This window comes from Pimephales promelas, chromosome 3 (genome assembly GCF_988280905.1).
Source record: "Pimephales promelas chromosome 3, fPimPro1.hap1.1, whole genome shotgun sequence".
Lineage (NCBI taxonomy): Eukaryota > Metazoa > Chordata > Actinopteri > Cypriniformes > Leuciscidae > Pimephales > Pimephales promelas.
The window spans coordinates 15,467,071-15,492,817 of record NC_142771.1 but is presented as its reverse complement, the minus strand read 5'-3'; the positions used below and the strand labels follow the sequence as shown (position 1 = coordinate 15,492,817).

Sequence of the window (25,747 nt, the reverse complement as noted above, 5' to 3'; positions counted from 1 at the left end):
GGAGTTGACAGTCCTAGCAGCACTATTTAGTTTTACAAGGGTTAGTTCACCCAAAAATGAAAATTAAGTCATTAATTACTCACCCCATGCTGTACCAACCCCGTAAGACCTTCGTTCACCTTCGGAACACAAATAAAGATATTTTTGATTGAATCTGAGGGCTGGATCACTCTTCCATAGACAGCCTGAGGGACTGCCTCTTGACGGCCCAGAAAGTCATTAAAAGAAAAGGTTTAAATATTCCATGTGCCTACAGTGGCTCAACTATAACTTTATCAAGCGACGAGACTACTTTTTGTGCGGAAAAAAAACGTAAATAACGACTTTATTCGACTTTCCATTACTTCCTTATGGGCGCATGCGCGAGAACTGAGACGAGACCGTTGTTCTTCGACTACTTTTTGTTACCGGCTGCTCACCGCTTAGGAGTTTTACCGCCCCCTACCGTATAAGATGACGTACTGATATAGCCGGAGGCGCAAAACGTTCTGTTTACAAGCAGTACGTCACCTGGATGAACATTTTACAGTATGTTTTATGATTGTAAGTCATTGTCTTCAAATGATATTGAGCTTTAAATATTGTCATATTTTGTGTATGATCCCATACAGAAGTGAAATACATATCAGTATTTACATATGATTTAAACGTTTATTGTTATAAATATCAAAATATAAAAGGTGTGCATCATACCTGAGACCTGCATGAACATTTTACAGTATGTTTTATGACTGTAAGTCATTGTCTCCAAATGCTATTGAGCTTTAAATATTGTCATATTTTGTGTATGGTCCCATACAGTAGTGAAATACATATCAATATTTCATATGATTTAAAAGTTTATTGTTATAAATATCAAAAATCTAAAAGGTGTGCATCATACCTGAGACCTGGGTGAACATTGTACAGTATGTTTTATGACTGTAAGTCATTGTCTTCAAATGCTATTGAAGTTAAAAAACGTTTATACCAATATCGCATGTATCTTTAGAGACGGTCCCTAAATATGCGAATATCGAACGTCCAACGTCAAACCAACTTCATGCCAGTCTTATAGGGCTATCCTGCTCATCTACCCATGTACATTTTCAATCTTACAATTGAGTTACAATATTAATAATTACCATTGCACCGAATGGCCTTGCACTAGCTACATATTAAAATCTTAAATCTTAGACTATATTTCTTTACAGCAAACGCGGTCGTTCTCGCTTGGAACTGGCAAGCAGTTGTTATTCTCTTGATTTAAGCCTACGGTACGCTCAGGTTCAAACTGAGATGGCTGAACGGCAGACGTGTTCATCTCACTACTGTCAAAACTTATCTAGCTAGTCGGTACGTAGAAAAAACATTAAACGAAGCAGCTACAGCGGCTAGGCTCAACCGGCTACAACCATTACACGTCACTACCCAGAATGCATTGAGACGTAAATAAATATGGCGGCCTACCAGTGAATGGATTTTCGACTTTTTTTTTTAATAAAATCAAAAACATTTGGAGTGTTTTTGTATCACCTTTTTATAGCTGACGCCCACGTTAATCTTATAAGGCCAACATGCCTCACTAGTCGGGGTTCCCTTTACCACAAGATTTAATAACCCTGAAATGACACGAAGGAAGCTAAACAGGGAACACATTGAGCATGGCATGCATGTCTGAAGTATTAAATAAGTGAACTGAGGAAGAGTTCTCAACTACCTGTTTGGGGTTTCAGACCATAAAAATGCTACAAAACTACTATTTATGTTCATGAAAACAGTATTCATGGACACACCTTTTAGAAGTCTCTGCATAGACAGAGAGGAGGAGGAGGCGGAGGAGGAGGCGGAGGCGGAGGCGGTATCACATGTTCGGGGAGAGCCACACTACCAGCAGTGTTTTGGCTGAACAGCCGGAGGAGAAACAGGAAGTGCAGAGGAACACAGAGCAGGCTCATAAGCTCACGCTACACACACAATAGATCAATTTCTCAGTTAAGGTAAGCTTTTTAAGCATGTTTTATTTATCAGCTTTGACATAATCAAAAGCAGACACCAAACTTTCAGTGGAAGCTGAACACGTAAGTTTTGGCCTGTTTTTAAGCTGTCAGTTGAAATGAGGCAGTTTGAAAAGTGCTCAACTGCAGCTGAGGTAAGTGAAATGTGCGTTTTTCTGCCAGTTCCTCTCTGCTGAGTCATGCGAATGGAATGATGTCCTCCATTTTCCCATTAGATGACAATTCACAGTCTATACTGCAAAATACATTATGTTCTGTTGTGTCCTTTCAAGGTGCTGACTATGGAGGGAACTACAACACAAGATGAAATTCACCAGGAGGAGAAAGAAACACCAGAAAGCAGTGAGGGAGGGTGGACAAATCCAAAAGAACGAGGTTTGGTATAATTTTTTTTTTATCTGATTTACTAAAACAAATCACCTAGGTTTTTGTGGACACGATACCAGCCTAATCATACCTTGCTTTTGGGCATGTGTTTTTGAAGTACTTTGAAGTATCGCTGTAAAAAAGTGACTAATGCGGCCCTTTTAGTTTGCCACTAATATTTTTGGCTCAAAACAAAACAAGGTTTCAAAATGTAGGTTGTATTTTTTTGCAGTGTGAGCAAATACCATAATAAATGCATCAATTAAACTGATACTGAGAGTGTTTTTAAGTTGTCCCACACTTAATATCACATGACGTCATCATTTTGTCCTTTTAATTGTTTCTTACTTGCATGCTTGAAACTGAGACAAACATGTTTTCTCTTGCAAAAAGCGTCAGTATGTTCTTCACCATCCCCCAAAGTAAAAAGGAAACAATTTTTTAGAAGATACTTGTCAGAAAACAGCCTTACTAAAAATAAAACGCACATATTTTATATTCTGACTCGGATGAGAAGAACAACATTGCTTCATTTGTCATTTGAAACGTGTGTAACCATAACACAGCCACAACATTTCATTTTCACAACCTTTATTAAATCCAATTTTGCAGTTTAAAGGGAGAGTTCACCCAACAATGAAAATTCTGTCATTTCCATTATGTTGTTCCAAACCTGTACGAAAGTTGGTGGTAGCCACTGACTTCCATAGTATTTTTTTCCTAAATGGAAGTTAATGGCTTCCAACATTTTGCAAAATATCTCAAACACAGGTTTGGAACAACATGAGGGTGAGCAAATGATGACAGAATGTTCATTTTTGGTTGAACTATCCCTTTAAGTTGCATTACGGATGTTTCGTATCATGAAAGGTGTTATGTATCAGTTCAGTCTTTAGGTGGTGGTATTGCATCAAAATTGATGTTATGCTAACTAAATTGTCTTTCACTTTATTAAATATAACCAATGTGTGCTTGTTGCTTCGCTAAAACCTGATTTGTAATATTTTTTCACACCACTAACTGACCTTGATAAAATATATAAAAAAAAAAATAATAACAGTACAAGGCTTTAAATTAACTTTAAAAAAAAAAAAACTGACTATGTTTTTCCTATTTTCTTATACATTACAAAAATCCAGATGGTATTATTAGATAGTGTGAAGATAAATTGTTATATATGTATTCAAGCATAATTTTCAAATATTGGATAAGAAGATTTTAAAATCAAACTCAAAATGCTGTAAATAGTAGCAAATGTGGACTTAAAAAAGTGCAAAAATTAATTTGGCCTGTAATGATGAATTACAAAATATTTAATATGCCAGTATTGTGGTGTGGAATTTGCTGTAATTAAATTTATTAATTTTATGAGATGAGCTATTGCATTAACACTCACAAAACCACTAACACGGCATGGGATCATGGTCCCATTTCCCTTGCATTATTTATTCAAGAGTACAACTAAAATCTAAATAAGTCAACTGAAACATTTCCTAGTATTATCGTAAGTTATTATTTAGAGGACAGTGGTTTCTTTGTAACTCATGGCTGTTTATAATAGCTCTGTCTGTGGTTCTAGAGTTGAGACTGGTGCTGCTGGGCTCAGCGGGTAAAGGGAAGAGCACTGCGGTCGATGCCATCCTGGGCGGCCCGACATCTGAGTCCGACTGTTCGGGCCCCGAGACTCCAGTCACTGCCTGTCAGAAGAGGCGCGGCACGCTGGCAGGACGACAGGTGAGTTCATGTCTCTCCTAAAACTCTACGAGGGGCCACCTGATTGTTCAGTCCTGCATATGAAATTTTTTTTAAAAATGTCAGAGTTGCATCAAGGCAAGTATGTGATTATGTGACTAGGCATGTCAAAAACATTTAATTTGATGTCTATATCTAATATTTTTGTTTGTTCACATGTATACAGTATGCACATCATAAACCATAACCGTTATCATACAGATTTTACAAATGGCAAATTTTAACTGTTTGTTTTTAGAAAAGTGCAAAAACCAATAGTTTTAAAAATTGAGGTGCCACCTGGGAAATTTAATTACATTTAGTTAATTTTTCTTCAGTAAATAAATTAGCATCTTTATTTGTCAACAAATATATATATATATATATATATATATATATATATATATATTTGTACCATTAAACCGTTGATTCAAAAAGATCATGAGAAACAAATAAAAAAAAGAAAAATGTACATTTACATTATTATACATTAGTTAAAATGAACAAGCAATTTATTAATCTTAGTTCATGTTAATTTCACCTTTTACTAATACATTAAAAGTTGTCAAAAAATGTGGTTGTTTATTATTTGATAGACCTGAGCTAACATGAACTAACAATGAACAGTTATTTACATAAAATAGAGTTTCATGTTTAACATTTTTTAACTAATGTTAACAGATATGAATAAATACTGCAACAAGTATATTGCTCATCTTTTAGTTAATGCATTAATGTAAACTAATGACACCTCATTGAGAAGTGTTACCAAATATATTATAAATAAAATGTATATCAAAAAATTAAATATTAAAAGTATATAAAATATTTTATGCAAGCGAAATTGGCCTAACGTTACCTTAAACTATAAAACAAAATTACACATTGTACTTAAGAACATCCCTTTACCGTGGTAAAATCACTGTAAAGGCCGGTTCACACCAATAACGATATCTATAAAGATAACTGTATTAGCGTCCAGACCAGCTGACGATATTGTTCTGTTTACTATAAGCGCACGCTGCGCTATTATTGTCTGCAGCTTTAAATGCTTAAACTTCTTCAAGCAGGATGGATTTTGATTGGCTGTCAATGTTTTTATCATTTATCGGCTGGGAAAAAATGGTTCAGAAAGTGATTCCAACAATATTGTTTCTTGATGTCGTTACCGTTATAGTTTTTTTAACTTTTTTGAGTGTATCCACATAGTGTTCTTTCATGTTTATTGAAAGGGCCTGTTTCTAAGACTCCGTTTTCTTCCTTGCAGGTGTCTGTTGTGGACACACCTGACTGCCTGTGCATCGAGCGTCCCGCTGAGGACGTCCGCCGCCAGTTTTCACTCTGCGCGGCTTTATCGGCCCCGGGGCCCCACGCTTTCCTGCTCTGTGTCCCTGTTCACCGGCCCAGCAATCTGGAGCTCCAGATTTTGGAGACCATCGAGAAAGTGTTTGGTCCTGAAGCAGTTAGTAAACATGCAATGGTGCTCTTCACCCGCATGGACCGCCTGCCTGAGGAAGTTTCACTGGATGAGTATCTCAGCACAGAACGGGTCGACTTACTGGAGCTCGTACAGAAGTGTGGGGATCGACATCACCCACTGCGGGCAGGAGCGAACGCAGGCGAGAAGGAGCTGCTGATAAAGGTGGAGCAGATGGTCAAAGAAAGCGGGACTCAATTCTACACCTGCCCTCTCTTGAAGGAGGCAGAGAGGAGAGTGAAAGAGAAGGAGGAGGAGATCTTGAGAGGCAGAAGAGAAAGAGGGGAAGACGATTCGGAGGGAGTAAGGGCCGAAGCAGAGAGAAGTGTGGACGATCTGGTGGTTGAGGGAATCGCAGACCTCTGCGTCTCCACGCCTGACCCCTCATTCTTACGCTGGTTGTGGGACAGCGTGGTCGGGTGGCTTCTGTGGCTCCCGAATATGGTGAGGGGCAGTACTTTACTGGGGTCGTTCGTGGGGTTGTTCGTCGGGGGGCCCTTAGGAGGGGCTATGGGAGCAACGGTGGGCTCTGTGGCAACGGAGGTGGGTCGACGGAAACGAAAAACCAATTGAGCACTTGAATGTGGTAACAGCTTATTGTTTTTTTTTTTATTGTAACGTCAAAAAACAGATTAGATTATACATTCCAATGTGAATATAGAATTGGGTAATGAACATTATGAAAGGCTTTTGCATGTTTCTAGTTGAATACAATTTTTCCCCCATTATAACTAAACAATTTGAGTGAAAAGTTGAATAGAAAAATGAACATGAAGTTCAAAGTCTTAGGGTCATGTGGTTGCTATTCACTTCTGATACAGAAATAGCGCAGAATATTACATTTTAAAATTAATTTAACCTTTTAAAATCCTTAAATGTTAAATTTAGACCGATTTACAGATTTTAAGTCTAAATAAAATAAATGATTTGTGTATCCGTAGGATTTTTTTATTATTTTTTTTAATAAAAAATCCAATGAATATATAAATGCACAAAATGTAGTATATACATTTTAATATAAGCATAAATGAAAAAAAAAAATCTAATAAAAATACGGGAAGATGCAAGGGTTTCCGGCTATGAAAGTACATTAACTTGCATGGCCTATGCAATAATGTTTGTTAATGTTATTCATGTAAAAATACTAAAAAGTGTTACCAAAGAGTGCTTAGAGAATCCAAAAGCAAGACTATTTTAATGGTGAACGAAGAGAAGGGTTTAGATGTGTCTTTGAGATTCTCTTCTCTTATTGTGTGCACCCTTCGTTTTGCACTAAAGCTTTTTTGCCTTAAAAGCTGGATGAGTTTAAAAAGCATCTGTTTCGGAGCTCTGTAGAGTAATGGAGTGAAGATTACGTTCTTAACACTGTCACCAAAAAGCTTTATTCCACACTTTATAAACTCACTGTCTCACTACTACTAATCCTGAAGTGCTTTCTTTGAAGTGAGGACTGAACTCGAAGTGCACTATAAAGTCTGAATTTGTTTACAGACTGCAAACATCTCTGGATCTAGATGCATAAGTGTTTTTATTAGGTCACTGCTGCACTAATCAGCTGCTATGGAACAAATGCATGTTGCACACTTTGAGACAGATCATAAATTAATAACGCTCCTCATATAAGCGGTTTTAATGTGCAGTTTTGTCACTTAATTGGTTTGCAGTTCAAATATTTCTGCAGCTGTTCTGGAGTATGAAAATAAATCGGCATAATGGAAACAATCAGTGATGGTGTGACTAATATTTCTACGCACGTTTAGCGTCTCCGATTACAGGTTTCAGTCATTCGTTTGGAGTTAAAGGAGTAGTTCACTTTAAAAAATACTTTTGCTGATAATTTACTCACTCGCATGTCATCCAAGATGTCCATGTGTTTCTTTCTTCAGTCGAAAAGAAATGAAGGTTTTTGATGAAAACATTCCAGGATTTTTCTCCATATAATGGACTTCATTGGGAACCAAATGGTTCAAGGTCCAAATGAGAGCAAACTGTTCAAAGGGCTTTAAACAATTCCAGACGATGAATAAGGGTCTTATCAAGCAAAACGATCACTCATTTAAAAAAAAAAATAACAAAGTTTAAGTTTTATAAGCTCAAATGCTCGCCTTGCTCTGTTCTGTGATGCGCGTTCGTGACTCTCCTGTTCGAACTCGTACATCAAAATGAACAAATCTTTTTTCAACGAACGAAATGAATGAATTGACTCGGGAAAATATTATCACATATCCAATGTAGTGTATGTATTATACATCGATTGTCTCACGTCTTCCACATGTATGGGATTTATCCGTTTAAACAGAAAGGTTGTCTCTTTACCAAAAAAAAAAAAAAAGACCTGAGAAACCCAGTCAGTCCATAGACTTAGTCTTTTAACAGTTCAGAAGCCACGAATATTGTGAAAAGGCTTTTATGCCACTGCAGAAAGACGTCAGACGGACAGATGCAAAGACGTCTCTCTCTCTCGCCCTCTTTTGTGAGAGCAGCTTTATGTTTTTGACATTGACATAAGTGATAGTCTGCTAAACCCATCCATCAAAAAAGCCATCCCTGTATTTCTGCCTTCAGTACAGCAAGGCGTTTCCTTATGTGGGTGGTCCGCCCAGGGAGAGAGAGAGACACAAGCCTGCTCTCATGTTTCTAAGCAGAGAGAGAGAGAGAAAGCTTGCTGTGGGACACACATCTGTCTTCCAGATGTGGCGTTTTGCAGTTGTTTGAAACAGGAAAAAAGAACGTTTAAAAAATAAAGGAAAATTGGTGCTAAACAGATTTTTATTGTCAGGGATTACGGATATAGTGCTCTATAGATTACAGTATACCAGGCTGTGTATGACTCCACCAGTACTGTATATTTAACCTCAGATCCATCTTCTTAAAGAAACGGCGCAGGAATTAGGCAATGTAGTGCGGTCCCCTGCGTACTTGGACTTGTGGATAACGTGTTTAAAAAGGAACACCTGTCCAAATATTATTCTGTCCTATTGGACATGCGTCTGAAAGAGGACAGGAAGAGAAAAAGATGAGAAAATGAGGAAGAAATGTGTAAAAGAAAGCAATGGAAAGAATGAAAAGGAGGGGATTATGGATTAATATGGACTTGAAGGAGGGAATAAAAACATACCAAAACTAGTTTGTTCCCTCGCATAATAAATAATAATTTAAAAAACACCACAAACCGTGAACGCTCTTTTCATGAATGCTGTGGTGATATGGTTAGCTCTCAAAGGACCCGATGTCCTTGAGAACTGACACCGTGGTGATTTGTGCCGGTATGCGTAACGCTGGCCAAAGTCTCGCGGAGTCACAACTGGCCCATCATTAATATAGTAAGGATGAGTGATGCAGCCGCCTCGCCCCGCAGCGGAGATGTTGTTGATAAAGGTCCTTGCGGTGCACTCAATGAGGAGCAGAAGCAAACTGCAGACATTGCTCTCTGGTGACCGCGGCCTGTGGGCTGACAAAAGCCGAAGCGAATGAAAGCAAATGGCAAATGTTTGCTATCTCAAAGCGTTAGCTCGCGCAGCCGTTTTTCTAATGACAGACTGGGAATGACGACGCGTTTTAAAGGTCATCAGTAAATCCTGCAACGTTTTTTGTATTTTCAATTTTTTTTAAACGTACATTTGTAACACTATACTTTGTATTATATTACCATTGTAACAAATTAAGAAACTAGCTAGTTAAAGGATTAGTTCACTTTTGAAAAAACGTTTGCTGATAATTTACTCACCCCCATGTCATCCAAGATGTCCATGTCTTTCTTTCCTCAGTCGAAAAGAAATTAAGGTTTTTGATGAAAACATTCCAAGATTTTTCTCCATATAATGGACTTCAATGGGAACCGGATGGTTCAGGTCCAAAAGATAGTGTTAATAACAGTTTCAGATGCAGCTTCAAATGTCTTTAAACGACACCAGACGATGAATAAGGGTCTTATCATGCGAAACGATCGGTTATTTCAAAACTTATTCCAAAAATGTAACTTTTCTAAGGACAAATGCTAGCCTTTCTCCATTCTGTGAGGCGCGTTTGTACGTAACGTCACGTAGTACGTAATTACGTTCAAAAGGTCACGGGCGACGTAGCCAGAAGTACAGAGTCAGAGTGTTTACAAGTTGAACGCATAGGTTGAACGTGAAAACTAACTCAAACGCCGTTTACAAAAAAGGAATTAAAAGGTAAAACAACGATGTCGGACGATTTTGATTCTGTACTTCCGGCTACGTCGCCCGTGACCTTTTGAACGTAATTACGTATTACGTGACGTTACAAACGCGCCTCACAGAATAGAGCTAGGCTAGCATTTGTCCTTAGAAAAGTTACATTTTTGGAATAAGTTTTGAAATAACCGATCGTTTCGCATGATAAGACCCTTATTCATCGTCTGATATCGTTTAAAGACATTTGAAGCTGCATCTGAAACAGTTATTAACTGTCTTTTGGACCTTGAACCATCCGGTTCCCATTGAAGTCCATTATATGGAGAAAAATCCTGGAATGTTTTCATCATAAACCTAAATTTCTTTTTGACTGAGGAAAGAAAGACATGGACATCTTGGATGACATGGGGGTGAGTAAATTATCAGCAAAAGTTTTTTCAAAAGTGAACTAATCCTTTAACGCTGCTGTGAAGGTGTCTAATACAGCAGCTGTGGGAGTGATGGTGAAGTTGACATCTTTCTCACTTCGTTTTCATAACTTTCTAAAAGAGGGAACAAATATAGTGAGATTTTTCTTTTGCTATTTGAGCAAATGGGAAAACAAACAATATATATTTAATGTAGTCTCTCATTCACTGATAAGCTAAGTTTACTCAACTAGCCTATGACGACTTCCGCTTCTGATAAACCCAGAAATGTGAAAATGGTTTATATCGAGACTAACTGAGACGCTGTGGAATTGTTAAATGTATAATTTATACAATTATAAATGTAGCTAGGTTTTCATCCTCACTATTTTTAAATTAACATAGTAGGCCTAACAAGATTACAATTTTACCCTAGAAATACCGTTTTCCATGTTAAAAAAACAAAACAAAAAATCTAGGTAACGTTACTTAACGGTCACTGTTGGTATGTTTGGCTAGGCTAAAGGCTGCATTTAAATCTTAATCTAAACCTAAGTAATATTGACAAACTATAAATAATTTGAAAGCTTACAATCTATAGATTTCATATTTGATGTCTTATTCTCAATACAAATAATAATTTATTAATTTGCAACAAGTAGGCTATACTTTCAGACTCATGATGCGTGTTTAGACCTTTATGTTGAAATAACAATAGCGTTGAACATGCATGAAAAATCGTTAAATAATGGCAAAAACCTCAGTTTGTTTTCACGCCAAGAGTTCATAAAAAAATAAAATGTTTTAAATAAATAAGAAATGATAGGCTACACATCAGTGTTTTTTTCCGTAGGCTGTCTCACGTGTTTGTTAGAGGTATAATTCAAATCATGTAGCCTACTACCATACTGCCCATATTACCTATTTCTGAATAGGATGTCTACTTTATAAATATAGTATAAAAATGATGGATATATATGGTTCATATCACTCAAACCATATTGAAATTGAAGAGTCCTTATATGGTCAGCAAAGGAGTCTAGTTATGGGAAAGTTTAGTACATCTTTGATGGCACATTTTACTTGACAAAACAGCATTTTATTAAATAAAATGTTTCTCTCTCTATATATATATATATGTGTGTGTGTGTGTGTGTGTGTGTGTGTAGTAGGTCTATGTAGCCTGTATTACATATTTCTACAATAATCTGCCTAGTATGTCCTTTAAAAAGAGACCAAACTTAAGTATTCAAGATTTATAATTTTTATGAGATTTATGGGACTGACAGTTAAGAGCTTAAGGAGATTAGGAGAATGGCCATTGTTCTTCTTCTGAATGGACACCCCCAATAACAACACCAGAGTGAGTAAATGATGGCTTCAGTTTCTTTTTAAAGTGACCTATCTTTTAACATAAATCACACAGACGGTTAAGATGCCATCATATGTGCCATCAAACATTTTATTTAATAAAATGCTGTTTTGTCAAATAAAATGGAAATATGTGACTTGACTGTAATACCATGAAAATACAGATAGAAGTAACAGGCATGTCAAAAAAAAAAAAAAAAAGCTGTGCGGAAAACAAAAATAGAGACTTGAGAAAGAACTAGGATAAAAGTTGATGCTACAGTAGTGTAGCCTATATAGAATGACTAATAATTTGTTTAACCCAAAACAGGTTTTAGATTGGATTTTTTATGTATCAAAATATTTTGCTTAATTATAAACAGCCTTAAAAAAACATAAAACGTGTAATACTATAAATCAAAGAGATGCTGGAGATGAACTACACGCTGCTTAGCCACAGCACACGTCTGCTGATTGACTGCAAACAGCATGACTCTTCTGAACAACACTAATGTCCAGCGCCCAGCCCTGGAGGAGAGAGGGAGCGCTCCGACTGCAGTCCCCTCATCTTTTTCATATTAGAGCTGTTTTCGTGTGTGTGTGTGCACAGCAGTGATTGTTTAGAGTCAGTATGTAACAGTGTGTGTGGCTTTCAGGCAACCTATAAAGCATTGATAATAGCCCTGGCCAAATTACAAAATAAAAATGGACCAACAAAAGTTTGCTTTCATAATAGCAGGTTGAGTGCTTATTTTTTTTATGCGCACACAATCAAACTTTTAATGTTTATGGGGCACTGGCAACATTTCAGTGCGTAAAACGGTGGTGTTTATTTATTACATTTGTGAACAAATGAAGTCTATAGCTATGAGGTATTGCTCTCAAAAGCACTTTACTCGTAAAGGTTTACTTTGCAGCGTCTACATTCAGCTGGACTGTCAAGTTGAAGTCTTTTGAATGCTTAAAATATGTTTTTGACTGCACAAGTACTACAAATAGAAATAAAATCAATCTATCTAAGCTCCTACAACATATGTAGAGATTCTCAATATTGCACTGATACCTTATATATTTGTTTGTTTGTTTGTTTGTTTTTTAATTTATTTGTGTATACATTCATATTATTTCAGTCAAAGGGAAGAATCAACGAGGTTTGTTCATACACGTCACCAGGTTTGGTTTAGGTTCTGTTAATGTTCGCTGATGAATGTTTATATGTGAATAAAAGCCTCAATTAAATCTGTTCATCACATAAAGCCATCGAGTCTCTTCAGAAAATTTGGACTAAACCACTCAATTCATATGGATTAGTTTTACAATCTCTTTGTGAACGTTTTGAATCATCAAGTAATTGTGCAGCTGTCAATGGAGGGACAGGAAGCTCTCAGATTGCATCAAAAAGATCTTCATTTGTGTTCTGAAGAGGAACAAAAGTTTACAAGTTTGGAACGACTTGAGGGAGAGTAATTGATGACAGAATTTTCATTTTTGGGTTAACTAGAATCAGGTCATGATGTTGCATCGATCCAAAAAAAAAAAAAACTAAATACATTCAAAATATTTATTGCAATGTGCATCGTATTGTGAAGTGGTGATATGAATTGATTTGAATAACTTTGGTGTCTGATTGTGGTTCTATGTAATGGTAGTTTGAAGAAAATACTGGAGTAGTTCACTTTAAAAAAAACTTTTGCTGATAATTTACTCACCCCCATGTCATCCAAGATGTCCACGTCATTCTTGCTTCAGTCGAAAAGAAATGAAGGTTTTTGATGAAAACATTCCAGGATTTTTCTCCATTTAATGGACTTTACTGGTAACCCAACGGTTCAAGATCCATAAGACAGTTTCAGTGCAAACTGCAAACTGTTCAAAGGGCTTTAAACGATTCCAGACGATGAATAAGGGTCTTATCAAGCGAAATGATCACTCATCTGAAAAACAAAACAAAAACAAAGTTTAAGTTTTATAAGCTCAAATGCTCGCCTTGCTCTGTTCTGTGATGTGCGTTCATGACTCTCCTGTTCGAACTCATTCATCAAAATGAACAAATCTTTTTCCGAGTCAATTCGTTCATTTCGTTCGTTGAATGAACCAAATGACACGAAACAAGATTTGTTCAAGAAAGAATGACATGGATTATCAGTAAATTATCAGCAAATGTTTTTTTTTTTAAGTGAACTACTCCTTTAACGTTAACTTCGGTACCATTAAAAAAGTTTTGGTACCATTCAAATGTTTTTGAAAGAAGTCTTATATGCTCACCAAGGCTGCATTTATTTGATAAACAAAAAAACACAGAAAAATTGTGAAATATAATTACCAACTTTTCTTTACAAGAAACATGATCATCGTTTTTGTGACTTTTCTCCAAAGCCATATCCAGTACACTGTATTCAAGGTATCCACTTTATAATTTTACTGAATCAATTCACTGAATCAAGGTTCGCTGGATGAGTCATCAAAAAGATTCAGTCAGTAAGTGACATATTAGACTGATTCATCAGTCTCGTTTTATGAGCCTTTCTGGACAATTCAATACAAAAAGTGAACAAATGAACACGTGAATGAATTGAGAAACGCTCAGATCATTAAGAACCTCTAACAACCTAATGCCATGAAAACTGCTTTACCGCACATACCTCATCTGAATGCAGACTTGAGTGATCTTAAAGTGACTCTAGAGTGAGTACTAATGATCCTTCCCTCAAATCACAGCAGGACGGGGGCCTCGCAGCGCTCCGCACAGGCCCTTAATTGATTAATTGTGCGGGCCTCACTAACTGACATGCTGCTGCTGGTGAGTGGGTACAGCCCACGTTTGAAGTGCAGGCCTGCGGGATGTGTTTGAACATAGCATAGAGAGCTCACTGCTCTTTGTAATGGACACCACTCTGCGGTCTGATCGCGGCTCGGGGTCAAGCCAAAGCAAGCATACTGTTCCTCCCATTACCAGACACGGAGAGAGATCTGGATTCCGCTTCAAGGATGAATTAATACAATGCAGATCTGACCAGGATCGCTCCTGTCCAACACAGCGGATCATGGACTTAACCCTGGCCCGACCGCACACTTGCGTAATGGAAGAGTCGGGTCTGTTTGGTCATGTAATTCGTAACGCAATGTCAATCTGACAACCAGAGAGACTGAAATGCTAATGGCGCAATTACATCATGCAGGGCTGTCTTTGTTTTTTAATGGATATGTTTGATCGAGTGGCTGATGTTAGTGCTACAGCACTTGTTGACCCGTACCATAAGGAATAAACTTAAAAAAAAAAAAAAAAAACGGTTTGAAGTGACAAGAAACATAAGCCTGTAAAAACACATTTTCTTTGATGCTCTAGCTATTAGATGTGTTCAGAAGGACTATCCAGTTGTGTAATTTCAAATGCAAAACATGCACACACGAGACCTTGAGCGCGATCTAAAGAGCGATCATATGGTGTCAAGGCAGAGAGAAACACTGCAATTGGGTTTGAAACCAGTTTTGGTTTCATTTAAATTCATTTAAAAATGTGTGTGCGCGTGTTTGACAGACCTTCTTGAACACAAAATAGATGTGTAGATATTCTTTAACCATCTCCTTTTGTGCTCCAGAAAAGAAATAACAGCAAAGGGGTTTGGAACGACATGAGGGTGAGTAAATAATGACTGAATTTTCCTTTTTGCGTGAACTAATCATATAAGAACCCCCAACCCCAAGTTTTTCATCACCCAATAAAAGGAAGACAGAAAATGATGAGAGGGAGGAGAGAGAAAATTGCGTCCTTCATCTAAAATGTCAAATGAAAGGCAGTGAGTTGGGCCTAAAGGCCAGACCTCTGATTTTTTACTGTGGTCCTTTTGAAAGCATGCATCCAGCAGAAAACTGCGAGGAGGGAAAAATAGAAAACAGGAATGGTTACAATTTGCCTAGGGGGGATAATTCACGGGATAATTTCATCAGTGCTGTGTCATCAGTAAGCTAAAAAATGACTTTTTTTAATGTTGGCATTAAATGAAAATTCACTCTTCTTTTTTCTAAATGCATGCGTTTATTGGTCTCATTGTGATTCATAATGGTTTGAATTATTGGCGAATTATTATTATTTTTTTTTCAAAATGTCATTACTCATTACTTCCAGTGAAAAGACTCACTCTGGCGAAGTGATTGACTCTCTGATCACAATATGGATGATTTGTCTCTTTGGTTCATCACAACTTTAAAGCAAATGTTCATGTCTAATTGAAATTTTTGTTTCTAATATAGATTACGAACACCATTTCTTATTGACTTTAATCCTGTTTTATATTGGCTGATAAAAATATTTGTATTTATTGTTTATTTATTATAAATACATTATTTTATTTCACACATTTTTTATTTATTTACTTTATTTTATATAACTATTTGACATTGTTTTATTAATGATATTATACTAACGCTTCCTTTTACAGTCCGGCTGTTACCCATGTACATACTATACTATGTACTAATTACAATTACTGGGTAATAACTAGATACTAACCCTAACCCATGTACTGACCATATATTAGCCAGTACTTTCTAGGTAAGTACACTGTAATTACACATAAGTAGGCTACTGTAAAAAGGAAGCGTTACCAATATTATTAGTTTTTTTTTTTTATATATTTTTCATACATTTTTCAAATTTGCATCCAGAGGTGGCCTTCCGGCCTCATGTATCTGGACTTCACGTCTGTTTTTATTACACCTGTTATCAAAGTGTTCTGTGATTGTGCAGAAATGGGGCAAAATGGGCATGTTTGTGCGTGCATGTGTCCCGAAAGGCAGAAAAGGCAGACGTGCTGCGGCCTCTTTGAAGCACTTTGAGTCGGGAATAGACTGGGAAGACACACGAAGAGAGTTTGCGTCTGTGCAGCAACCACTAATGAACCAAGCACAACGCTCCTTCACTCTCCAGTGATTTGAAGTCATTAATGTGTGCAAATATCGAGCCGTCTGTCATGGACAATGAAACTGGAAAAGATAGCTTCAAAAGAGCAAGAAAAAAAAAAAGCCTGTCCTGAACTTCCTGAGTGATGCAGCCCTTCTCAAAGGGAAACAAAACACTCTCCGCCACATCTGAATCTCTGTTTCAATTCTTCCCTTTCCAAAGAGAGGTGAAAAAAACAGGAAAAAAGGAGGGGATATAGCATTGTGACCAATATGCTCCCCATATGTCTGACTGCAGCCGCATGTCTTTCAACCCGGCTCATGTTTTTATTTTTAATGGAATTTAGGGTTTTTTTCCACACATCTATTTATCTAGCTTTTATTCTCCTGGGATTTATATGTGTGTACTCAGTGAGCGTGTAGCCTACACGCTGCCGGGCCATCCGTTCACAGCTCAGGATATTGATAGGTTGCATTGTTGCGTGTGTGAGACGAGGCACAAGTCAAAGCCTCCTTGACAGACATCTAATGCCAGCCAAGATATGAGGCACATCATCACCACTGTATAGATCATCTGTTAAAATTGCTATCAGACGCTTCTATTCAGCATCGGGATGGCAGACAAACCAAAGTTGGCTTTTCGTTTCATACCAGCTGGACTGATACAGTGATAGCCTATTCTTAACATCTGGCAATCTGCTTTATGACTTAAGCATCCACGTTGGAGTGAGAATTTTAGCATGATGATGTCCATCTGCCACTATAAAGGCCTGGTTGTTAGATCATACTAATAGTGACTGTGCGTTCCAGATTTTCCAAACTGATTGGAGAAACTTTATGAGCGTGTGTGTGTGTGCGAAAGCAGGGTGGTCTGACTGTGAGTAGCTTTGTGCGACCGTCACGACGATTCTCGACACACTCCGACCGCTGTGAGATGCTAGATAACAAAGACAACCATTGATGCTGACCTTTTGCTCCATGTTAAAAAGAACCTGACCTCTGACTTAACAAAAACACACAGAGATACACACACCGTCCTGCTGCGCTTTCAAACACACATGTAGACTCCCTTGCCCCCTGTCCCTCTCCCGTGTTGCAGTTGTGTGGAATGCATCTCAGGTGCAGGGCCTGTCCTGGTTCCAATTAGCCGAGTATAAATTAGCGTGACTTTCCCCTCTTCTATCCAAACATTCTCTTTCTCCGAACATGTGCTATCCCCCCGCTTCCCACCCCTCCTTCCACATCTCTCTTTCTAACCACCTCCTCGTTCACTCATTCCCTGACCACCCTCCCATTCACCAGCACATAAATTTCCTCTCTTTACATCTAATGTCTACACTCCCTACTGACACTCACTACGTGTCTGTGGTCCAGCAGGCCATATCTCTATTGCTCTTTCTATGGAATATGTATATTTAAATAATACATATATATTAAGTTAACAATATGTATATATATATATATATATATATATATATATATATATATATATATATATATATATATATAGTTAACTTATATGTACTAACAACAAATACAAATATATATATATATATATTTATGGAGCATTAATAAAATAAATATTTTCTTTAATTACAATTTTATTCAGTTTTCTCATATCCTTTTCATATATGATGAAAGAAAAACAATTATAGGCTAATTAAAAAAAGATCCTCCCATTCCCACCCTCATTACCAATATTGATCATTAAAGGAGTCAATTTGCGAAATATGTAATCGTGGTTGAGTTCATAGGCTATATATTGAAATGCTACGGTGTTTTTTTTCACGAAAGATTTCCTTTTTGTAAAAGGTATTTTGCAGAGCAGCATCATTAATTAGGTGAAATAAAGAGGAGCTAGGTTACTTTCAGAGGGTAAATTGAATTTTAAATGTTGCCTGCTAAAGTCTAAGCCAAGGGCTAATTTTAAAACCATTTAAAATGGCCATTACATGACGTGTTTTTTTTTTTGTTTTTTTTTTGCAGAGCATTAGGCTATACCTCAAGACCACCATCGATCTACGACTCACTAGAGCATTATTTTATTTGGAATGATTTTGCAGGAATTTACTCATGAACCCAAGTCTATTTTACAGAAGAAAAAAATTGTAGCCTATAGGCCTATATATTTATACATTCTCTTTAGTCCCTTTGTTTAAGAAAAGGGTCCGAAAGGATTTTTTTCAGATTTAGCTAAATCTTCAGTTAACAATTTCATTTTTGTTGTCAAAAGTCAAAGCTAGAACAGAAACATAGACTTAATCTAACGTTTGCAATCCATTTCCGCGCACTCGACACCTGTCATGTCCGTATTTACGTGTGCGCGCGCACGTTCTTTACCAGTGTGAACCGCAGCTTTAACAGGGAAAATAGCGAAAATAAGGAAATTTACGAAGCATGTCCTCCCGGAACTTCACAGGTTCGCAGGAGTCAAATACTCCGAAGGCCGCACAAGTATTTATATTTTCTTTCCACTGCCACTGTTTCATTTTAACTGCGCGCGAGACCTCCGCGTGCCCACAGCGCGAGCCTTTCACGCGCCGCAACTCATCCAGAGGCGCGCAGAGAAAACACTAGCCTGGCCGCTTTATAGCTCCCAGGAGACCGATAAGCTCGACCTGACCCCCTTAAATAAGAGAGAAGCGTGGTTCAGGTCTGGGTTTTTACCTCCCCAAGGGGGGTTAAAAGAGAGGAAAGGACTGAAAGAAAGAGAAGAGGTGAGCCATGAAGGAATTGGGGTTTTCTGTGATTTGTAAATGCGAGACATTTGTGAGGATATATTTATTGCCGCATGAGAAATAAATTCAGTGATGCTAACTTTGAAAAAAAATTGTAAAACGTAATACAAATATGTATAATACAAATATATCAACGAACGAGATGGATAGATAGATAGATATTATTGACGTCCCTTTGAAAATAATAATTTGTATATGATGAGTTGAAAACGTCCAACTTAGGTACAAAAACCTGTAAAAGTAATCTTGAAAGGCAATTTGTACAATATCATACACTTTCACCATCTCATGCGAATTATTATGAGTTGTCATGACACTGTTGGTTTGTTTAAAGCCCCAAAGTATATAATAATAATAATAATAATAATAATAACAGTTACAGGTGTAACTTTTTTGCTGCATGTGTGCCTAAAGATTTTAAAACGCTAAGTTAAGATATTTCTAACAACTCATCACTAGTAGAAGACACAGCAAAGTTATAATGGCACCCCATATACATGGAACGCATAACGCATATTTCACCTTTCCTTGGTCTTCACTCCTCCACTCAACCTCTCCGGTAAACCTAATAGTCAGATAAGGAGGTCAAACGTTCACCTTTTTTTACATTGAGCCCCCCCTCCCTCGCTCTCTTTCACGACTTTTGGAATGCTGTTTTCCATCCATCTCAATCCAGGAGGAACAACTTCGGTTTGATTTGGCATGTGATAGATGTATCCCACACAACACCTGTGGTGTCCTCCAGGGCTTCCATCCATCAAAAGAGCTTCATTGTGTGACTAGAACTGCCCCCAATGTAGAACAAAACTGCTTTATGCGTAACGATGATATATAAAAGGTATTGGTTCTTCCAACTTTCTTGTGTGGCCAACGAGTTTCTGAATGTGATAACTTTCCCATGGAATTTCCCACCAGAAACAGATGTTTGGAGGGTGTGAATGCAACAAACAGTTGCTATTATTTTGGCAGTACAGTTGCTTAATTAAACGTGGTGAAAAAACTGTGATATTTCAGAGAATAACTAAATGACGTATCAGTCGAGTTTTGATTAGATTAGATTGAGACTTTTTACTCAACTCTTGAATGTTCTCTGCAGCTCTAAGACCTCCAAAGACTGGATAGGAACAGGGAGTGTCATATTCTATGATGGTGTTCCCATTCCGAATGGCAACTGTGTTGTGTCATTCAACAAAATGAGTTATTAAGACTCAAACACTTTTGGCTTGGCAGGCAATACACCCAACATCATTAGTTACTGGCACACAACAACTGGTCTAAAGGTCTCACAGTCTACAGCAGACACCCTCCTAGTTTAGTGCTTCTAATTTCAACATGCTCCCCCCCCCATCCCACCCCCTCGCATCCACTCTTCTGTTCCAGACCTTTGACAGGCGCAGGTTTTATTTATTTACATTTTGCTCTGGGTGCAGGTTTTATAGTGCCTTTGGGTAATGTAGAGTTAATGTACAACTTTCTGTTTTTTTTTTCCCCTCTTTTCTCTTTAAACCTTCCTTAAGTGACTAAACACCCAGGGTAATGACGTGGTGTTGTGAAAGTGAAAAACCATGCTGGAGTTGGAGACAGTGAAATGCTTCAGCATTCCCCGAAGAGTGAAAGTGAATATAGGGGAGAGGGTCTGACAAGGAGGAGACAAAAGGGAAAACAAGGTATTTAAATAGAGGGAAATTGAGTTAGAATAAACCAAAAATAACTATAAAGAAATATTTAGGGCCTCTGGAAACTAGAGCTAGGCACTGACACGAAGAAAGTTCTCATTTTGATTCGAAGCTTTTGATTCAATTCTGATTTCAGTTTGATTCCAGTTCATTATTTAATATACAATGAAAGAAATTCTCCTTCAGCTATTGTTGTAAATTGCAAACATTCTAACTTGGTACATAACAAAATTAAAATGATTAAAATATTACAATATTTTACAGTTTAATATAAATTATTAAATTGATCCAAACAATTTGTCACTTTAAAAAGTAATTCAGTGGTCCTGTTACCACAACTTAAATAAATGAATGGATGCAAGTTAAAAATTCGAATTTATTGTTTTAATTAAACCTTTTAAATTGAAAAAATTATTTTGTAGATTTCTGTTGACATAATAATGTTGATCAGTACATCAACTTAATATCGTCTGTAATTTAAACTCAAATTTCTGGATTTTTTTTCAAAATTATGTTGAAGTAACTTAATGAAATTGATTTGAACTTCAGAAATTAGGCAGTGGCTTTCTAGTTCCCTAGGACTGGATAAGGAGAATAAATGTTGAAATTAATTGTTAATTTATTTTTTTTTAGTGAAGGGAAAGACTTTTTCATGTTTAATGTTTGACATTTAAAAGAGTTTCTAATGTTGACGTTTTTGGGGTTGTGCTGAAGGTAAACCATTGACTCTTGAAGGTAAACTACACTGACTTACTTGTTCATTAAATATTCGGTTAAATAAGTTATGTTAGTATATGCTATGATATCTGTTGATTTGAACTGATAAGATTAATTGGTTCCAGGGCTACAACTCTGGTAGTTGGAGCGACTTACATTTTTTGAGTAATCAACTTAAAAGTGTGTGTTTATGCTACAAATGATTAAGTTATTGTAGACTTTTAAACTCATAAACACTTCAGTTAATTCACGTTAATAAGTATATTAATACTCCATCCATCCATCATGTAGGCTAATATATTAAAATGGAAATTTCACTGGAAATTACGAAGACTTGATGTTCATTCAATAACCACTAATTCAGTTCATTGAGTAAAGGATTCATCACTGATTCACACTGTAACCCCTCTAACTGAGTCCATGAGTCTTTTTGAGTGATGAATGAAAATGACCGGTACAAAAAAATATTTGTTCCACTGTACTGTATCGATATTCACTAAAAAGAACCGGTTCATAACACCGGTCACTTGTTCGTGAACCAGACTATGCTACAAGATAGATCTTGGGATTTTAAGAATTGTGATCATCTAAATTTGTATTTTTTTAATCAGCCCTACCAGAAACATTGCCGTTATTAACACTAAGAGTGTTCAGTTAAAATGAAGAACTATTAAACAGGTTGAAGCTCATTTTATGAATTCTAAAGAATGTGATCAAACAAGTTCAGTTTGCCTGCAACTTTTCCCACCATCTTCAACAGACCCAAAAAATGTCATTAATTTGGAGCTACCGCACACTTCATGTTCAACAGTTTAAATGAAATTCATTCATTTACACTTAATGCTGTATACTGTATAACTCCCATATGTTCTTGATCTCCTCAGAGACATGGAAATATCTCAAGATCAAATGCGCCAGCTGCGAAAGCCTCCTCAGTACGCATAAAACAGGAGATAACTATGTTAGACAAGGGTTACTTCCTTCCTCAGAGATCAATACAGTCTTGTTGCCCTCTGTTTAGTCCCAGCGCTTCCTTTCCTTAATTCTGTTTTTTCCTTGATATATAAAAGTGATTGGCTCTCTCGCTGCCAAAACTTGTCTTGCACGGCCGTAAAAAACAGCTTCCCCACAGCAGCTTTTTCAAATTTTAGGCCTGTGACACTCTGCCAAAAGCCACAAATTACCCCCCTCTAGCAACAGCGAATTAGGAACAATTTTCTGTTTGCTATAAAAAATGGGGAAAAGAAAGGCGAGGGTAAAATATAGCTTACACCAGAGACCACCAAGGCAGGCAGCGCAGAAATGAAGTGCATGCTCGCCCTGCTGACGGTTTGGGTGGCAGGGCGGCATTTGGCATTTCATGCACTTGCTGATACTCATAGTAATCAATTCGCTAAAACATGGTGTAATGTTTCAACTCAATGAGGTCACGCTTAGAGAGAGAAAAGCAAGCGTATTAATATCATGCCTCGATGGAGAACAGGCGTTTTTAAAAATGAAAAATTGAGGCCAATTGTACCAGTTGAACAATGTTTTACACCAAATCCTCTGCCGCTTCCTTTGAGCTCGGTCTATTGGATTAAGGATCAGAAGGGAATAGGCATCATTTTTTTCTTCTGATACAAAGCGTGAGGTTTGGCTAAGTGTCCACTATGAATGCCAGCTCATGATTTTTCCCTTCCATAACTCATTCCAATGCCTTTTAAAAGTCCAGGTCCAAGTTCTTCTGCGCCGCTGCAGAAGTTAACGGGAGAAGAGCGGAAAACCAAACCAAAGGTTGAGGGATTGGTGAGGTTAAGAGCCAGTCTCCTGCTGCAGCTCGCTGCTGGTGGTCCTCAAACCTCATGTAGTTCCCATAGAAACACCCAGCGGCTGAGGGTGAAGGAGATCTCGAATAAACCACCTGACCGTAGGCAGCCTGACCATCACCACGTCAGCATAATCAAGCTTTGGGTCCATTGAAAAAACACGACAAAAGTAACCAGAGACTGCAACGCACATTAACCCAGTTCTGTAGCCTCTGACCCATTTGTTAATTATACTTCCTGTTCTCTTCCTGATTACATGACAGCAGAGTTTTAGCTCATTCACAAAGAAATCAGCTAATTGTGCAACTCTGGTTGGAGGGGGTGGGGGTAATTATGATTTTGATACATTTTTAGTTAAGAAACGCCACGTTTTTGTGTTGCACAGCAAGACTTTGACTTTTCAAAAATGATTAAAGTTTTTAATGCTGTATATATATATACACTCACCGGCCACTTTATTAGGTACCCCATGTTAGTAACGGGTTGGACCCCCTTTTGCCTTCAGAACTGCCTCAATTCTTCGTGGCATAGATTCAACAAGGTGCTGGAAGCATTCCTCAGGGAGTTTGGTCCATATTGACATGATGGCATCACACAGTTGCCGCAGATTTGTCGGCTGCACATCCATGATGCGAATCTCCCGTTCCACCACATCCCAAAGATGCTCTATTGGATTGAGATCTGGTGACTGTGGAGGCCATTTGAGTACAGCGAACTCATTGTCATGTTCAAGAAACCAGTCTGAGATGATTCCAGCTTTATGACATGGCGCATTATCCTGCTGAAAGAAGCCATCAGAAGTTGGGTACATTGTGGTCATAAAGGGATGGACATGGTCAGCAACAATACTCAGGTAGGCTGTGGCGTTGCAACGATGCTCAATTGGTACCAAGGGGCCCAAAGAGTGCCAAGAAAATATTCCCCACACCATGACACCACCACCACCAGCCTGAACCGTTGATACAAGGCAGGATGGATCCATGCTTTCATGTTGTAGACGCCAAATTCTGACCCTACCATCCGAATGTCGCAGCAGAAATCGAGACTCATCAGACCAGGCAACGTTTTTCCAATCTTCTATTGTCCAATTTCGATGAGCTTGTGCAAATTGTAGCCTCAGTTTCCTGTTCTTAGCTGAAAGGAGTGGCACCCGGTGTGGTCTTCTGCTGCTGTAGCCCATCTGCCTCAAAGTTCGACGTACTGTGCGTTCAGAGATGCTCTTCTGCCCACCTTGGTTGTAACGGGTGGTTATTTGAGTCACTGTTGCCCTTCTATCAGCTCGAACCAGTCTGGCCATTCTCCTCTGACCTCTGGCATCAACAAGGCATTTCCGCCCACAGAACTGCCGCTCACTGGATGTTTTTTCTTTTTCGGACCATTCTCTGTAAACCCTAGAGATGGTTGTGCGTGAAAATCCCAGTAGATTAGCAGTTTCTGAAATACTCAGACCAGCCCTTCTGGCACCAACAATCATGCCACGTTCAAAGTCACTCAAATCACCTTTCTTCCCCATACTGATGCTCGGTTTGAACTGCAGGAGATTGTCTTGACCATGTCTACATGCCTAAATGCACTGAGTTGCCGCCATGTGATTGGCTGCTTAGAAATTAAGTGTTAACGAGCAGTTGGACAGGTGTACCTAATAAAGTGGCCGGTGAGTGTATATGTTGTTTTTTAATATGTTTTAAAACCAATCATGTGCAAATTCATAAGTCATAACTACTGCTGAGGGTTTTCTCCTTAGAACTCCTTAGAAAGTTACAAACTACCTTAACCAATCACGTCACGAGGGGGGCGGGCTTTCGTGTATCGTCAGGCTATCCTGGTATATTTTTCTGGTGATATGAAAAATCGGGTATATTTTGCAATATAGCGGGTGAATTATGTAGAATATGATGATATTACAATGTTATGATTAACTATATGTCTTTCTCAACTGAAGTTCCGAGTTGTTCAAAGCGTTTCTAAGTATGCTGATTTTTAGAAAGCAACCGAATTACATTAAGGCATGAATAATTTTTTTTTTTTCACAGTTATTTTATTTATTTATATATGAAGAGTTCAGATGCAAAAGCCTCTAAATGCCATTTGAAATTTTCTTCTTTAATGATGATTTTTGTCAAACTTGTATATTTAAGTTCAGTAATTTCACTTAAATAACAATTAATAGGTAATTATCAATGCCATTTAAGTGAAATCACTGAACTTAAATATACAAGCTTGATAAAAATGATCATTCTAGAAGAAAATTTCAAATGGCATTTAGAGGCTTTTGCATCTGAACTCTTCATATATAGTATATGTCATTTTGGTGATCAATGATGAGTTTTAAGGGCTAAAATTATTGACTTCGGTGGGAATTTCAACACCTACTCAATACTCATTGTATATTATACTCTATAGCTATTAGATTTAGCGTTTATA

The 25,747-nt window shown here is 37.6% G+C and overlaps 1 protein-coding gene across 1 annotated transcript; it reads left to right on the top strand.

The window, feature by feature from the left end:
- The first annotated feature begins 1,987 nt into the window (after positions 1–1,987).
- Positions 1,988–7,296, top strand: LOC120489962 (GTPase IMAP family member 7). Its single transcript, XM_089128327.1, has 4 exons — positions 1,988–2,131; positions 2,270–2,372; positions 3,943–4,097; positions 5,362–7,296. The coding sequence occupies exons 1-4, from the start codon at positions 2,096–2,098 to the stop codon at positions 6,142–6,144; spliced, it is 1,077 nt and encodes a 358-aa protein (XP_088984453.1). The 5' UTR covers positions 1,988–2,095; the 3' UTR covers positions 6,145–7,296.
- The last annotated feature ends 18,451 nt before the right edge of the window (positions 7,297–25,747 follow it).

What these genes read in the sequence shown, in the direction of transcription:
- LOC120489962 (XM_089128327.1), top strand. Translation starts at nt 2,096, where the DNA reads ATGAGGCAGTTTGAAAAGTGCTCAACTGCAGCTGAG. An exon ending in AGTGCTCAACTGCAGCTGAG is followed by an intron (nt 2,132 to 2,269) that starts GTAAGTGAAATG and finishes TGTCCTTTCAAG; the next exon opens with GTGCTGACTATGGAGGGAAC. An exon ending in GCACGCTGGCAGGACGACAG is followed by an intron (nt 4,098 to 5,361) that starts GTGAGTTCATGT and finishes TCTTCCTTGCAG; the next exon opens with GTGTCTGTTGTGGACACACC.